The sequence below is a fragment of the Musca autumnalis genome, unplaced genomic scaffold (genome assembly GCF_047663935.1).
Source record: "Musca autumnalis isolate F117 unplaced genomic scaffold, ASM4766393v1 scaffold_5, whole genome shotgun sequence".
NCBI lineage: Eukaryota > Metazoa > Arthropoda > Insecta > Diptera > Muscidae > Musca > Musca autumnalis.
Genome location: NW_027412088.1, coordinates 176,966,552 through 176,982,823, shown reverse-complemented (window position 1 = coordinate 176,982,823; position 16,272 = coordinate 176,966,552). Strand labels below are relative to the sequence as shown.

The following is a 16,272-nucleotide window of genomic DNA, read 5'->3' as shown; positions in this document are numbered from 1 at the left end:
TACTTGCATTGCCAGTTTCCCAGTGCAAAGTCCATCCACATCCATGTAACTCTCTTTAAAGTTTCTTGTCTCTGTCCAAAACAATGTTGAATCTATTGATTTTCCTGATTATACCATCCACTATAATATGGAGGATATATTGACTTGGTTCCCGTACTTTTTAATAGTAAAACACGTAAAAGAGAGATAGAGAGAATATTTCTCACACAAAGGTTTTTTTCAAAAAGTTCGGGAACGCAAAATGGAAAAAAAAAACGGAACAAGTGTCGTTTAGCGGCACCTCTCGGATCGGTCCGAAATTTTTACCATAGGTAGCCCTTGGGACCCTGATTCCAACGATATATAATTTTCCGGGGGGAAGTCCATACTTCCCGAGATATTATGGGTCTTGACATTTCGGAAATTTCGTACTTTAACACCTATAGGTTGTTTATGGCACCTCTAGGATCGGGCTGAAATTTTTACAGTAGATAGCCCTTGGCACACTGAACACAACGATATATAGCTTTCCGTGGGGAAGTCCGTACTTCCCGAGATATGGGTCTTGACTTTTTTACTTTTATCACCATTATTTTTAAAACCTATGCAATATGGGACTCGTTTTAAAGCTCGCGAAGAGTTCTTTCCAATACCGCAAATAGTTAATAATAGTAATTAGATTTTCTAATAATAATTTATTAAGTTATTATTGGGCTACGCGATCAAAACTCTCTTTTAAATTGAAAGTGTTCTTAAGTAGCCGGCCTTCGGCCGGGTATATCGTTATATTCAGGATGCCAAGGGCTATCTACTGTAAAAACTTCGGACCGATCTGAGAGGTGCCCCTAAACGACATTTAAGCCAAAAAAACGTCAAAAAAGCTGGAACAAATGTCAAAGTCGGCGTACCAGCCAATCAGACGGCGGCATCCATGTTACTATTTTTTACACGCTCAAATTTGTAAAAAGTAAAAGTAAAAAGTTTTTAAAGAGAGCGTCATTCGGCGCCATTTTTGTTTAAAGAGAAGTGAAAATTTTACAACTTTTTTTGTGTACGGGAACGGGTTTTTGGGTAAAATGTGTAAAAGCCGTAAAAATTGTAAAAACTTTTTCGTTCTGGAACAAAGCTATTAACATTGTCATTCCGTTTGTAACACATCGAAATATTCGTCGAAGACCCTATATAGTATATACATTAGGGTGGGGCGATTTTAACATCTTAAGGGGGTTTTCGCGTTTCTAATACTGAACTCTCTTCTAGTACATCGCAAAAGAATTAGAACGTTCCTTCAGGCAGTTTTGGCCTTGTGAAAGATCAATTTTTTCCTGGAAATATTTATAAATTACAAAAATTGGCATTTTCCAAAACTGCCTGAATAAGCGTTTCAATGCTTTTGCGATGCACTAGAGATTTCTTAAGCATTATCTTGGCTACAATTCGTGCCTTAGTATTGGATGAAAAAGCTCAATGGAATGGCTGTTATAGGCCAAAATATAAAAAGAAAAAAAAAACGTGACAAAAAATGTGAATTTTCTACATTTTCGGCTTTCTGACCATGAAAACGAAGTTTTTCTAATGGTCTATATCTTTAAGACGAATCGATTTCAATTTCGTTCGAAATACTACCAAACTTCTGTTAATGTAAACCAGTAAGGAAAGGATCAACGTCGGGCGGGGCCGACTATATGATACCCTACACCACTGTGAATATGTAAAATATAAATCGGAGCTATATCCAGATCTTAACCGATTTTGATATAATTTGGCACATTTATTTCCAGACCGAATTCAGTCACACATTCCAAATATCATTGAAATCGGACTTATATATCGTGTTTGGAGCAGAAAATACACGAAATCGGCCGAAAATATATATGGGTGCTATATCCAAATCTGAACCGATTTCGATATAATTTGGCACATTTATTTCCAGACCGAATTCAGTCACACATTCCAAATATCATCGAAATCGGAAATATATAGCGTGTTTGGTACAGAAAATACGTGAAATCGGCCGAAAATATATATGGGAGCTATATCCAAATCTGAAGCGATTTCGATATAATTTGGCACATTTATTTCTAGACTGAATTCGGTCACACATTCCAAATTTCATCGAAATCGGAAATATATAGCGTGTTTGGTACATAAAATACGTGAAATCGGCCGAAAATATATATGGGAGCTATATCCAAATCTGAATCGATTTCTATATAATTTGGCACATTTATTTCTAGACTGAATTCGGTCACACATTCCAAATTTCATCGAAATCGGAAATATATAGCGTGTATGGTACATAAAATACGTGAAATCGGCCTAAAATATATATGGGAGCTATATCCAAATCGGAACCGATTTCGATATAATTTGGCACACTTGTTTCTAGACCGAATTCAGTCAAACATTCTAAATTTCATCAAAATCGAACGTATATAGCGTGTTTGGTGCAGCAAATACGTGAAATCGGGCGAAAATATATATGGGAGCTATATCCAAATCTGAACCGATTTCGATATAATTTGGCTCATTTATTTCTAGACAAAATTCAGTCTCAAATTCCAAATTGCATCGAAATCGGAAATATATAGCGTGTTTGGTACATAAAATACGTGAAATCGGCCTAAAATATATATGGGAGCTATATCCAAATCGGAACCGATTTCGATATAATTTGGCACACTTATTTCTAGACCGAATTCAGTCAAACATTCCAAATTTCATCAAAATCGGACGTATATAGCGTGTTTGGTGCAGCAAATACGTGAAATCGGGCGAACATATATAAGGGAGCTATATCCAAATCTGAAACGATTTCGATATAATTTGGCTCATTTATTTCTAGACTGAATTCAGTCACACATTCAAAATTTCATCAAAATTGGACGTATATAGCGTGTTTGGTGCAGCAAATACGTGAAATCGGGCGAAAATATATATGAGAGCTATATCTAAATCTGAACCGATTTTCACCAAAAGCAATAGCGTTCTTCCTATGGCTAAAAAAGTTGTAGTCCCCAATTTTCAGCTGAATCGGACAAAAAATGCGACCTGTATGTTGCGAACAAAAATACATGGACAGACAGACAGACGGACGGACACGCATAAATCGACTCAGAAAGTGATTATATGTATATCTCCAAAAGGAACTGTGGGTCTATTTCGTTTCCTTTCGTATGTTACATACAAATGCACAAAGACTAATACCCCTTACCACTGTGTGGTGTAGGGTATACAAATTGTTTGAGTGAAAAAATGAATCGAATATTTTTCAAAAAAAAAAAAAAAAAAAAAAACAGAATTTGAATTCGAATCGTCTTAGTGAAACAGGCCATAAGTAATATGTTCAGAGAAATTGCAACCCTAGACAAAAGCTACAACTTTCAAATAGTTTACAAAGTATGAGCCAAAGAAAATTTGCAAATTTTCCAAAAAAAGGAAATACTTTAAGTCAAATGTTGAAGCTCGATTTTCACCGTAGACGTATTGTCTAGTGGACTTTTTTGTTCAGTACATTCCCAAGAATCAGAAACGCGAAGAGCCTATTAAGATTTTTTTCCTTCCATACACGTTCCGTGTTGAAATCATTGTTGGGGCTATAAAACGTTCCCACAGAAATTTTGTCAGAGCAGTTTCACGTTTTGATATAGTCCCTATAGAACAGTATTGGACAATTTTAGGTATTTTGAAGATGGATTACCGAAATGGCTTTAATTTGGTATAAAATCTTCATTGTGGGTATGGAACATTACTGCCGAGAATTGGTCCCCGTTTTCATATAGCCCTCATGGAAAGATATCTCGCGATTTTCGGTATTTAGAGCAAAGGTCGGGTATACACGCGACCTCCCGATTCTTCTGAAAATTGGGGACAAACTTATTTTATAAGAAAATTTACAGCCAGTTTCTGTATGACGAAAGAAGAATGTGTGCAAATGAAACACGCCCGAACTTTAGTTTTCGAAATAATTTTACCTCTGCTTTTGCTTCAAAACAAAAAACAAATTTGAAAAACACACAAGAGTTTGGACTTTTTTCATTCACACACATTCTTCTTTCGACATACAGAAACTGACTGTTAGTTTGCGTAGCCGACTTTTGCACCTGCCCATAGAAAAAGTCTGGAACAAGTCGAGTTTACGAACTACGCGAACAAAATTTTCTAAAAAAGGGATTTTTTATTTTTTCAAATAGAAGTCCTTCGGCGGTGATTTTAAGCCTTTCTACTATGGACAGGAGTTAATTTCGGGCACGAGAACAAAATATTTTTTATAGGGGTCGATCATCGATAACAATTATCGTTGAGTGGCGTTGCCAGTTGTCAAAATTTATCCACGTATGGCAACACTCAACTGAAGTTGCGAATCTCAGTTGACAAATCGGCTGTTTTTCGAAGAAACAAGAAGTAAAATAGAAGGAAAAATAAACATTTTGTTAACAATTATTGATTCTTTGCATCATTAATTAATTTTGTGTATCAATATGTGTGTTCGTTTACTCAAAATTTATACAAATTGTTACTGGATGTTGGTCGTTTACTCTACAGTACAATACAAAAGAGCTTAGTCGATTGCAAGAAGTTACTGGACTTGTACAAATTTGTACAAATTATTGAGTAAACGAACACACCTATTATGGGGAAAATAACGACAAAGCAACAGTTCGAAATATTAATTGATAAACTGAGTGAAATTCCAAACTCCGAGGAGTTCGGGTTTTTGGTGAATCCAAAGCCACAGCGGATGAAGCGTGGAGGTCCATTTCGGACAGTTTAAACAGTCATTGACCTCCAACACGAACACCTGAAGAGTGGCAGAGAGTCTGGATTCACTTTAAAGAAAAGTTAAAAAGGAAAATGGCTCAAAATAAAAGAAACTTCAACGCCACTGGTGGTGGTCCATCACAAGAAGTGAATTTATCGCCTTTGGAGCAGACAGCAGCAAATCTTTTGCAAATGAATTTGGTGACAAATCCAGCAGGTTCAGTTTATGGTATTGTGGAATCATGGGATGAAGATGAAATAGAAATAATGCCAACTGTTGAAGCGGAGCAAGCCGTTGTTTCTTCTCCCCAACCAGAAATGGATGGAAAGAACACTCCCCGGAGAAGTTGCAGAAAAGAGGACATTTTCTTCATCATCAAAAAATAATTCCACCGAACTTATCATTTTTTGGGACAGCAAATAAAACTTGACGATCCGAAGATTCAATGGCCAGGTTATATTCCAATCTTGGGTTGTTTTCCAAATTTGCTCGAAAACTCAGCCAAAATATTAAAATATTGTCCAGAATACACAAAAGAGTTATCCAAAGCGCAAATTATTTTTAAAATAGTTTTTTTTCTGCGAATAGAGGTCACAAGTTTGACAAAACACTGATCGATAACATGTTTATCGACCACCCAGTTGAGTTGACATTAATGGTACAACATTTCATCTCAGTCGCGCAGACAACTGACAACGCAACTCAAGTTTAGTCGCAATGCAAGATCGACCCATAAATTGTAGATTTTTCACTAAGTAGCCGGCCTTTCACAAGGGAATTTTCACAACTTCAGAGGCCCATATCTCGGGAAGTATGGACTTCCGCAACAAATGTTATATATATTTGTGATCAGTTTTTCATCGAGATGCTATGTTTAAAATGAAACTATTAAACATGATAACTACAATTACCATACAAAACCTAACCTCAATATTGAAAATTTTTTGACGATATTTTTATGTAACAATGAATCTCGTAATAAATAATTTATAATAGTTCTTTATTATTTATTCCCTTCCAAATACATTTGGTCTGAGTTTAATGTTTATTCCATAATCAAAAATGTAATGATCAATGTGGTCCTAACCTCAAATTAAAAATTATTTTTTTCTATAGTGAGGAAATGTGGTCTTTATTAACACATTTTTTGAGTTAAAGACAAAAATCGGTAAAATTAAAATGCTTTGGCCTAATTATGACATTTGCTCGGGAATGAAATAATCAAACTATGAAAACCTATTCGCGCCACCAACTGTACATTTACTAAGGTATATGCATTAGAAATTTGTTACAACAAAGTCAAAAAGTTTTACAAAAATAAATAATTCCGTACAGTTTTCTAGCATATTTTCATTCCGAAATTATTACCCAAAGTATTATTCAACGATTTTAACAAATATTTACATTTTTTCGTTAATAATTTTGTTTTTTAGTTTTTGCGTTAAAATAAACAAATTTTTTACTATCTACCTTCTTAGTGTTCTTTGGAGAACACATAGGTCTTAATAGTTCGATTTTTTCATTCACGAGCAAATTCTCGATTGAATCGAATGTCGTAATTAGGCCCCTTAAAAATTCGGCAATTAACGATAGTCGTAAAGTTCTACAACAGTGTTGTCAACTTTTATTTGCATTTTTCATTCATAATTTTGCGTTTTAGTTTTACCGACATTTGTCAGTAACTCAAAAAATGAGTTAGAGAATCGCGCTACAGGTGTGTGATGAAACTCGAATCGACTCAATTTGCAGAACCGAAATGGTATTTATTTGGGGAGCCTTTGATGATATATACAGATTTGCTTCGCAAACGCCCCTTATTTGAACATCTTTTTTTAAATTCATTTAAATTTCAACAAGTCGATTCGTTTTTCAATACATATTAAGCTCTGTTCCAGTAGTGGGATTCTGTAACTCATTTTTGCTGTTATCGATAATTGTCGGTAAAATTGAAATGCTTATAATTTCGATAATTAACGAAAATTTTCGGTAAGTTAACGATGAATAAAAAGTAGTCGCTAGCCTCTACCGACACAAACAGTGATGCCAACTTTTCTTTATGTTTTTAGTCATAATTTTGCGATTTAATTTTATCGATTTCTGTCGGTAACAGCAAAAATGAGTTACAGAATCCCACTACAGAACTAAAAAGTTTTTACAATTTTTACCACTTTTACACATTTTGCGTTCCCGTACACAAAATTTATATGAAAATCGTTTACGACTTTTACCACTTTATAAAGTACGGGAATAGGCCATTAGTTGAATTTAATGTAGTTTTTTATTTTTGCCTAACCTCAAATTTGATAAAAATATTTTTTGATTTTTTTGCGATTTTCATCTCTTCCAAATATTATAGCCAATAAAACAGTACTAGTAGTGTGTAATTGTGTATTGTCCCTCTGTAAATTTATTGCAATTTAATTTTAGTTTTTTTTTTTTTTGTTTTTTTTTTAATTTACCCTATATTATTTTTATCATAAAACAACAACAAGGAAAAGTATATCTGTATTATGAATTGATAATTTAAAACTCCATCTTTAAGTATTATATATCTATAAATTTCTTTTTTTTTTCTTTTGGTAATATAACCTTAAAAAAAGGAAGCAGCTATGTTTTAGAATCTGTTTTTTTTTATATTAGCCATAAGCTGCCTATATGAACGCTATTATTGTGTTTTAAGTATATAGATTTGCAACTTAAGAGATAAAATATATGTTATTACAAATCAAATAAAAAAACTATGGCTTGATGACCAACCAGTACACTTTTTTGTTTTTGTTTCTTTTTTGTTAAGTTGATTTTTAAAGAAAAGAAAATTCAATACTCTTAAATGAATTATAGTAGCCACTAGTGTCCGTTATGGAATGAAATTTAATCCGTTACGTTTGCGTAAAAGGAGATGCAATCCAATCACAATGCCGTTCAGATCCCATTTTTGTTAGCTAGATACCCAGTTAAGTAAACAAAAACAAGTTATGTTTGTTTCCAATTCGTTTTTATCAATATTTTGTATTAAGCCATCAACATTACGCACAGTTTGTTTTCAAAATTTGCGTTAATTGCAATCACATTTAATACACAAAACATTAACGAAAAAAAGAGTAATAAAACAAAAAAAACGCCAATATAAATAATTTTTGACAATGATTAAATCTTCTGCTATTTCCTAAATGAAAAACAATAAACCAAAAAAAAATATATATACATATACACATTTAACATTCAATGAGAAAGACTATAAACGGAAAACAACACATACATGTATAGGATTTTATTAAGGAAAAGAATATCCTTTTAATAATGAAAAAAAGAAAAGAGTTTTCGAAGTAGAATTAAAAAACAAACACTGTTGAGGCATCAAAAGAGAAAAAAACATAACCCCCAAAAAATGTCCTTAGAAAAACACACACATAAAATGTATAACATCGTTTTGAAACCAGAATAATTATATTTGGAAACAAAGTTTTTTCTTTTCTTTAAGTAGTTGTATACAAAAAAAGAGGAACAAACTCCACGATAATATAATTCATATAAAAATGAAAAATTAAACTTGGGACAATTTATTATTATTAGCCGTAACGGAAACAAGAAGAAAAATTGAAAAAAAATACATTACTATAATGAAAAAAATACCTAAATTATAAATTAATTATAAAAAAACCTTATAATAAAAAATGAAGTAAAAAACAAACTCCATTAAGCCATCATGGTATTTTCAATAATTAGGGCCCGCGACAAATTTCGGGCACAAGCTAAACGTAATAAATTAATGATTTCCTCAATGTTTTCTATGCGATAATCCTTTAGTATGTTAACAGGTTCCTAAGAAGAAAAATTAAATATTATAAAAAATATTGAACATTTTTTTGTAAAATTAATTCACTTACATCTGGAAACTTTTCCAAACGTTTCTTTTTCTTTTCAATCAATTTCACCAGTTCCGATTCCAAATGATGTAATATGGCAGTGGTTTCTTTGGATAATATTTTTGGATCTTTGGATTCTAATAGAGGAATGGTATCTATTAGTAGTGAAGGCCAAAAGCTGGAAAGAAAAAAAAAAATAAAGATGCATGATTTTCAATTTAAAAAATAAAAAAAAGAAAAAAAATAAAAAAAGTCTGATGACTTTGCCGAAGTATTTATTGATTTGCCTAACAAAAATAATAATTCTGCAGTTATTACCACGATTTCCGCCTATTAAAAATTCAACACGATTCGAGAAATGGGCTTTAACTGATCTAAAGCGCAATATTGTTGAACTTTTGCGGAAGAGGTCCCGAAGAAAGCGATTGACTAACTCCATCTTGAAACTGTATATAATTTTGGGTGTCTTTCCTTTTGATAGCTATCGTGCCCAACAGCCATTTTAGTTGGTGATCATAGGATTTTCTTTTCAAAGGAATACCATCGGTAAATCAAAAAATCCTCCCATAGTCATTAAAAGCGAAAATTTTGAACTTTTGTAAGGGAGGTAACATAAGGAGTTGTCCAATATAATAATCTATCTTCGCACTCGTCTTAAGTTTGAGAGGAATATTAAGATGTGCATAAGTTGGATCAATGTCAGTCACTCCTTTCGATAGTTACTGTGTCCACCATTTACTTGGTCGCCGTAAACTGCACTTGAGCCAACATTTTGAACTTTAGTAAGGGGGAGGTACCGAAATTAGTTGTCGATTTAGACCACATTTGAACTTGATTTATGTTTGAGAAAAACATTAGGATATGCAAAGGTTGGACCAATGTGTGTCACACTCCTCTCGATAGTTATCGTGTCCACGAGAAATTTAAATTTTCCCCACAGCCTTTTTTACAGTTTTTGGAGCTTTATATAAAAAGGCATGGGGTTGCCCACGAAAAAAAAACTATCGGCCAGATCATGAATGTCAACTCCCCGTGAGTTTTGTTTTTCTGCCAATGCAAATTAAAGGAGAGGAGACAACTCACGGGACCAAAAGACTGAGGGTATAATGAGAAACAAGTCCAGTTTAAGATCCCTTCGCTGATCTTTCTGTCAAGTCTCTATCATTGTTAGCTTTTGGACCCTGATTACGACAGTACACATTTTTTGTTGTGGAAGTCCATACTTCCCGATATAAGCACCCTTGTTACTTACACCAACAGACTGGTGGTAACTTTAAAATATGACTCCGGTTAGCACTCTGACCTGCATGTCAAAGCTCTTGTAATTGAAAACACACACGGATTTATGAAGGAAATATTTTTAGGCAAAGGAAAAATAGGTTTTATTCGAAGTATGGTTTTTTTCAGAATGACATGTTTTTCAAATACTAAATTATATATACATATCTAATGGCTTGCTTCGATGTGCATATGCTTACTTCGATTATGTACACATCATTGTTGATTGTAACTTGTATTACAACAAAAGCTGCCCTAGACAAAGTTTTCTGTGATGGGCCAGTCGTTTCTAATGGGCCTGTCGGAGTCTTCTTTCTACCGACAGCCTTTGATTTTGAAAACCTTATGCTTAAGCTGTCATTTAAAAACGGACTCTTTAAAAGTTGACACCTGCTTTCCCTCTGGTCTTTTCAACAAAATTGCCTTAAACGCAGGGATCTGTGATGTCGTTGCCACCTTAGCTTAAGCTGTCATTTAAAAACGGACCCTTTAAAAGTGGACACCTGCTTTCCCTCTGACCTTTTCAACAAACCTGCCTTAAACGCAGGGATCTGTGATGTCGTTGCCACTGGGCATTTTATATTCCAAGAGCCAGTCGAAGCTGATTTGATATCTTTGCAGCCATGTTCTGGTGTGGTTCCGCCATCCTCGCAGCTCTCTGACATAGCTGAGGCTGAACTGGGTCCTTGAAATGGTCCCTCTAAGGACTAGTCCAAGCTGATTTGATGTCTATGTTGTTGTTATAGCAGCATGAAACCTACGTTGGGTGGGGTGCTTCCAGAGACTCTTTCTGAAAGAAAGGGTGCTTCCAGAGACTCTTTCTGAAAGAAAGGGTGCTTCTGTAGACCCTTTCTAAAAGAATAGGTGATTCTATAGACCCTTCCTGAAAGAAAGGGTGCTTCCATAGACCTTTTCTGATAGTAAGGGTGGTCCTATAGACTCTTTCTGAAAGAAAGTGTGCTTCTATAGAATCTTTCTGAAAGAAAGGGTGCTTCTATAGACTCTTTCTGAAAGAAAGGGTGCTTCTATAGACTCTTTCTGAAAGAAAGGTTGCTTCTATAGACTCTTTCTGAAAGAAAGGGTGCTTCTATAGACTCTTTCTGAAAGAAAGGGTTCTTCTATAGACTCTTTCTGAAAGAAAGGGTGCTTCTATAGACTCTTTCTGAAAGAAAGGGTGCTTCTATAGACTCTTTCTGAAAGAAAGGGTGCTTCTATAGACTCTTTCTGAAAGAAAGGGTGCTTATATAGACCCTTTCTTAAAGAAAGGGTGCTTCTATAGACTCTTTCTGAAAGAAAGGTTGCTTCTATAGACTCTTTCTGAAAGAAAGGGTGCTTCTATAGACTCTTTCTGAAAGAAAGGGTGCTTCTATAGACTCTTTCTGAAAGAAAGGTTGCTTCTATAGACTCTTTCTGAAAGAAAGGGTGCTTCTATAGACTCTTTCTGAAAGAAAGGGTGCTTCTATAGACCCTTTCTGAAATAAAGGGTGCTTCTATAGGCCCTTTCTGAAACAAAGGGTGCTTCTACAGAGCATTTCTAACACAAAGGGTACTTCTATAGAACCTTTCTGAAATAAAGGGTGCTTCCATATAACCTTTCTGAAATAAAGGGTGCTTCTATAGACCCTTTCTGAAATAAAGGATGCTTCTATAGAACCTTTCTGAAATAAAGGGTGTTTCTATAGACCCTTTCTGAAACAAAAGGTGCTTCTATAGATCCATTCTGAAACAAAGGGTGCTTCTATAAACCCTTTCTGAAACAAAGAGTGCTTCTATAGACCCTTTCTAAAATAAAGGGTGCTTCTATAGACCATTTCTGAAAGAAGGGGTACTTCTATAGACCATTTCTGAAAGAAGGGTACTTCCAAAGACCCTTTCTTAAAGAGAACGTATTTCCAAAGACCCTTTTTAAAAGAAAGGGTACTTCTAAAGACGCTTTCTGAAAGAAAGGGTACTTCTATAGACCCGTTTCTGAAAGAAAGGGTGTTTCTATAGACCCGTTTCTGAAAGAAAGGGTGTTTCTATACAACCTTTTGAAAGAAAGGGTGCCAATCTCCTCTTATCCTTGTAGACGCGTTTTCGTTCCTAAGTGACAAAATTGCTGGGCCAGCACTGTACCTCCGGTATAACGCGGAGAACGGCTATTCATTGGTGAAAAGTACACATTAAGCAACACTACTTTGGTATTGTTGTTGTTGTAGCAGCATATAATGCTGGGTTGGCAGCCGCTGGCCGAAACTCTATAGTTTCGGGTCAATCCGGTACGTTAGAACCCGCTGCCGTGGGATTGTGATGTCTTTGCAGGCATATTCTGGTCAGGTTCAATCATTCTCGCAGTTTTCACTTTTTTTCTGAGCCCGAAACGCGTCCTTGGGAGTGTATTCAGTGCACTAGTCCTGACAAGTGAAATTCGGGTCATTTTGGACAGCCGACCCCCTCTAGTATAATTACTGAAAAAGCTTGTACTTACTATTCTGGTGTTATTTTGGAATCCAGCAAATTCACAAGCAACTCTGCTGCGGGAAGGAAATCTCGTTTTCTATAAAATTGATAGAAATCGAAATATTTCACCAAGAAAACCAATCGCGGTGAAATGAACATTTTGGCACCAATATTAGCAATAATGTCCGGACAAAGCATATCACCGGTTTTGGAATAATGCTGGAAAACAAAAAAGAAAATTAAATAAACACATAAATAAATAAAATAAAATAAAAAATGTTTTTAATCTACCTTCAAGAGAAAATCAGCTATAGATGTTACATATAACGTGTCCTTTGAACGTATGGCCCATTCCAAGGCATTACCATAACGTTCATCATCTAACGATTGTTTGGCTTGCACCTTGCAAATTTCCTGCTCGGCATTGGAGAAACCCATTTTATGGCAAATTTCCAAGATTTTCATTGCTTGCTTTTCAGTTTTAATGGGAATTTTTGTAAGACATAATTCCAGTGCCGGTAAACCTTCTTCCGAACAAAATTGCAAATAATCCATGCCCAGCTGCCACAAAGAATTGCGTGTCATTAAATTACTGCCGAATTCATAGAGCAAGGAGTCGCGTAACTTTATGCAATCACTAAAAAGAGAGTTAAATTTGTAATGACTCCAACTTGTAGTGTATTTGGTTACTCACTTCATTTGATGTTCACCCACAACCTGCAGCTGACCACAATTGTATAGCAAATCAGTCAAATGGGTTACAAACCATTGATTGTCTGCCATCAGCTGGATGGCATGTATAACTTGATGCATATCATTTTCCATAAGACTTAAAATGACTTTATCCAAATGTTTCAGTTGTGGTTCTTTGCCTTGTTGAGTTTTCATGCGAGCCCAACGATCTAACCATGAATTGGCTGCCGTACCCAATTCAAAATGTTTACATGCCGGATTGGTATAGAACAAATAACCAGGTAAATATTCATACCAATACTCCGAGTTGTCTATGTGGGAATTCCAGGTTTGGGTGTCACCAATAATCAACTGAACAAGTTCTTCTAGGTTTGGTTCAATGGCCAAAATATTGGCAGACAGTTTACGTTCGGTATCGGTTAGCCAGTACTGCCATTGTGAGCGGAATTTTTGTATGGAAAAACCACCATAGACCTTAAATTTAAAAACGGAGGAATGATTAGTATTTGCATAGCAGTATAATTACCATACTCACATTAAATGTTGGCATTGCCTTCAAAATCTGCTCCGTCATCTTGAAGGCCGCACTTTCCGCCTGGGGATGTGATTGCAAAATTGCACGTGCCACATCTACTTGACCCTGAAGTATTAATCCCTTTAAAGCTGGCCAATATTCTTCACTATCGCTGGCATCACGACCCATTAACAACAGATCTGTAGCCATACGTTCCGCCGCCGGGAAATGAAAACGTACCCATTCCAATAGTTGCGGCACAATAACATTTGATGGTGTTTGATCCAGAAATAAAATCTCACTTAAATGCCAAACACATTCAATGGAATAGAATATGGAAATATATTGTTGATACATATCATTCTCTTTGGTACCCTCATCAGCTAAACCAGCAGCATCTTGTAGTTTCTCTAAACATGCTCGTATAATACTACGATATGTTCTTGAAATTTTGGTATAATCCGCCTTGGAACCTTTGCGTTTAAGGGCTTGGAGAGCAACGAATGTTGAATTTGCTTCTGCTATAAGACTGCGCAGTATGGGATCATCAAATATAAATTCTGGCTGTAGTAGGTGTATTTGCACGGGATCTTTGCCAGCATAATCTGTGGGTTTATCTCGTGTACTGGCAGTGATGGGACGATACGCATGAACAGCAATTTTACTACCACACACAAATTGTCCGCTGAGGGTGTTGCCATAACGGGTGCTAAGGGGATCAACAATACCCTGGAAGAAATGTAGAAAAATAGATTAATGGGAACGTTTTCTTCTCGTATTCCAGGATAAAATGCTCTTATTCCAAATCGTTTTTGTTTAGTAATTTATTCTTTCAAGGTATTCGTTCTAACGAAACCCTTGTAGGATATTCGACAACTGAGCATCTCTTGCTAGATGCTGGGCTAAGTTCTTTTTTTCCGAACTTTCGCACTGTGAAAATACGCCCATAATATCGGTATGACAAGCACTGGCCTTTGAAAAGCATATCAGTTTCATGGTAAAGGAGACATGAAGCAGTAATTGGTCATAACATTTTGGTGTTTTCATGACATGCTTTCTCCCGCCAAATCATAACAAAAAATATATACCGTGGAACAGCTTTAAATGATGTACCACTTATGAGGGTAGATATGTATGTGTATATTACTTACAAATACTGCTGTTTGTTCGTCTTCCATGGTGTTCTTTTTCTTATTTTTGTTAATTTATAAATATATTTATATTTGCACAACAAACTATTTCTCGTTGGCCTTTGCAAAAAACGCGACCAATCTTGTTTACCAATGCACAGGGTTTTATAGATCGAGTTGTTTAACCGGCTTATCGAAACTGTTATCGATATTCAATCAGTACATGTTACGATCTATAGATCCATCTGGGTTCCAAGCATGGTGGAATAATAAGTAGAGCTGGCAAAAAATCGATGGCACTATCGATAATATCGATTATTTTTTAAAAATACAATATCGATAGATAGTTTTGTCTATCGATATTATCGGATTAAAAACCACTAACCTAAAATTGGAACAACTCTAGTTTAGTAAAAACTCTCCGATTTTTTTGAAATTTTTACCAGAAGTAGATATTGTTGCGCTGATCACGGAAATATATAATTTTCTTGGGGGACGGAACCGGTTACCCGGTTATTGGACCCGAAAGTCCGGGTACAAAACCCAAAAACTGATTTTTGGACCCGGATTTTTCCATAAAACCCTCAAAAAATCGAAAATGGGTCCATTATGGGAGCCCGCTTAATGAATGTCAGATTATAGCTCACACTTTAACCTTTCCAAAATGGTGCTATATTTTGTAATACCTTCTCTGGATCCAGAGATATGGCCCATAGAATCTTCAGAACTCGGTTCTGTAGGGCTCATTTCTTTACATTATAGGTGTCTATGAGAAATTTTAAATTTCTAAATTGAACAAAATTTTCTTTAAACTTATAATTTTTCTTTAAATAGCCGGCCTTCGGCCGGGATTTAAGACTTTCTCCTATGGACAGGTGCAAATCTCGGGAACGGGAACAAAATTTTCTTTTAACTTATAAATGTTTCTTTACATAGCCGGCCTTCGGCCGGGGATTTAAGACTTTCTCCTATGGACTGGTGCAAATCTAGGGAACGGGAACACATTTTTCTTTTAAATTATAAATGTTTCTTTACATAGCCGGCCTTCGGCCGGGATTTAAGACTTTCTCCTATGGACAGGTGCAAATCTCGAGAACCGGAACAAAATGTATTTTTAAATTATAATTTTTTTCTATAAATAGCCACTTGGAAAAACCGGGTTTTCGAGATTCTAAGAGCCATATCTCTGGATCCAGAGAAGGTATCACAACATATAGCACCATTTTGGAAAGGTTAAAGTGGTCATATGACCACTTGTTGGATAGGTATTTCCATAAGCTTAGCAATCGGTTCAGTAGAGCCGGGTCCAACCCGGGTTTTGTACCCGGACTTTCGGGCCCAATAACCGGGTAACCGGGTCCGTCCCCCAAGAAAATTATATATTTCCGTGATCAGCGCAACAATATCTACCTCTGGTAAAAATTTCAAAAAAATCCGAGGGTTTTTACTAATGCTTTGTTCCCGTACTTTTTAATAGTAAAACTCGTAAAAGAGAGAAAGAAAGAAATTTTGTTGTCACATAAAAGTTTTTTCAAAAAGTTCGGGAACGGAAAAATGGAAAATACGTCAAAAAAACTGGAAGAAATGTCAAAGTCGGCGGATCAGCCAATC

The 16,272-nt window shown here is 35.4% G+C and overlaps 1 protein-coding gene and 1 long non-coding RNA gene across 2 annotated transcripts; one reads left to right on the top strand and one right to left on the bottom strand.

Annotated features, from left to right (window-relative positions):
- The first annotated feature begins 2,846 nt into the window (after positions 1-2,846).
- On the top strand, positions 2,847-7,503 carry LOC141386991 (uncharacterized). Its single transcript, XR_012408455.1, has 2 exons — positions 2,847-6,455; positions 6,881-7,503. It is a non-coding gene; the product is annotated as an uncharacterized lncRNA (long non-coding RNA).
- A 666-nt stretch (positions 7,504-8,169) lies between these two features.
- Positions 8,170-14,848, bottom strand: Nup75 (nuclear pore complex protein Nup75). The gene is made up of 7 exons (XM_073955972.1): positions 14,683-14,848; positions 13,553-14,260; positions 13,019-13,491; positions 12,616-12,961; positions 12,353-12,543; positions 8,629-8,785; positions 8,170-8,563 (listed from the first exon to the last, which is right to left on the bottom strand). The coding sequence occupies exons 1-7, from the start codon at positions 14,707-14,709 to the stop codon at positions 8,438-8,440; spliced, it is 2,028 nt and encodes a 675-aa protein (XP_073812073.1). The 5' UTR covers positions 14,710-14,848; the 3' UTR covers positions 8,170-8,437.
- Positions 14,849-16,272: the final 1,424 nt, after the last annotated feature.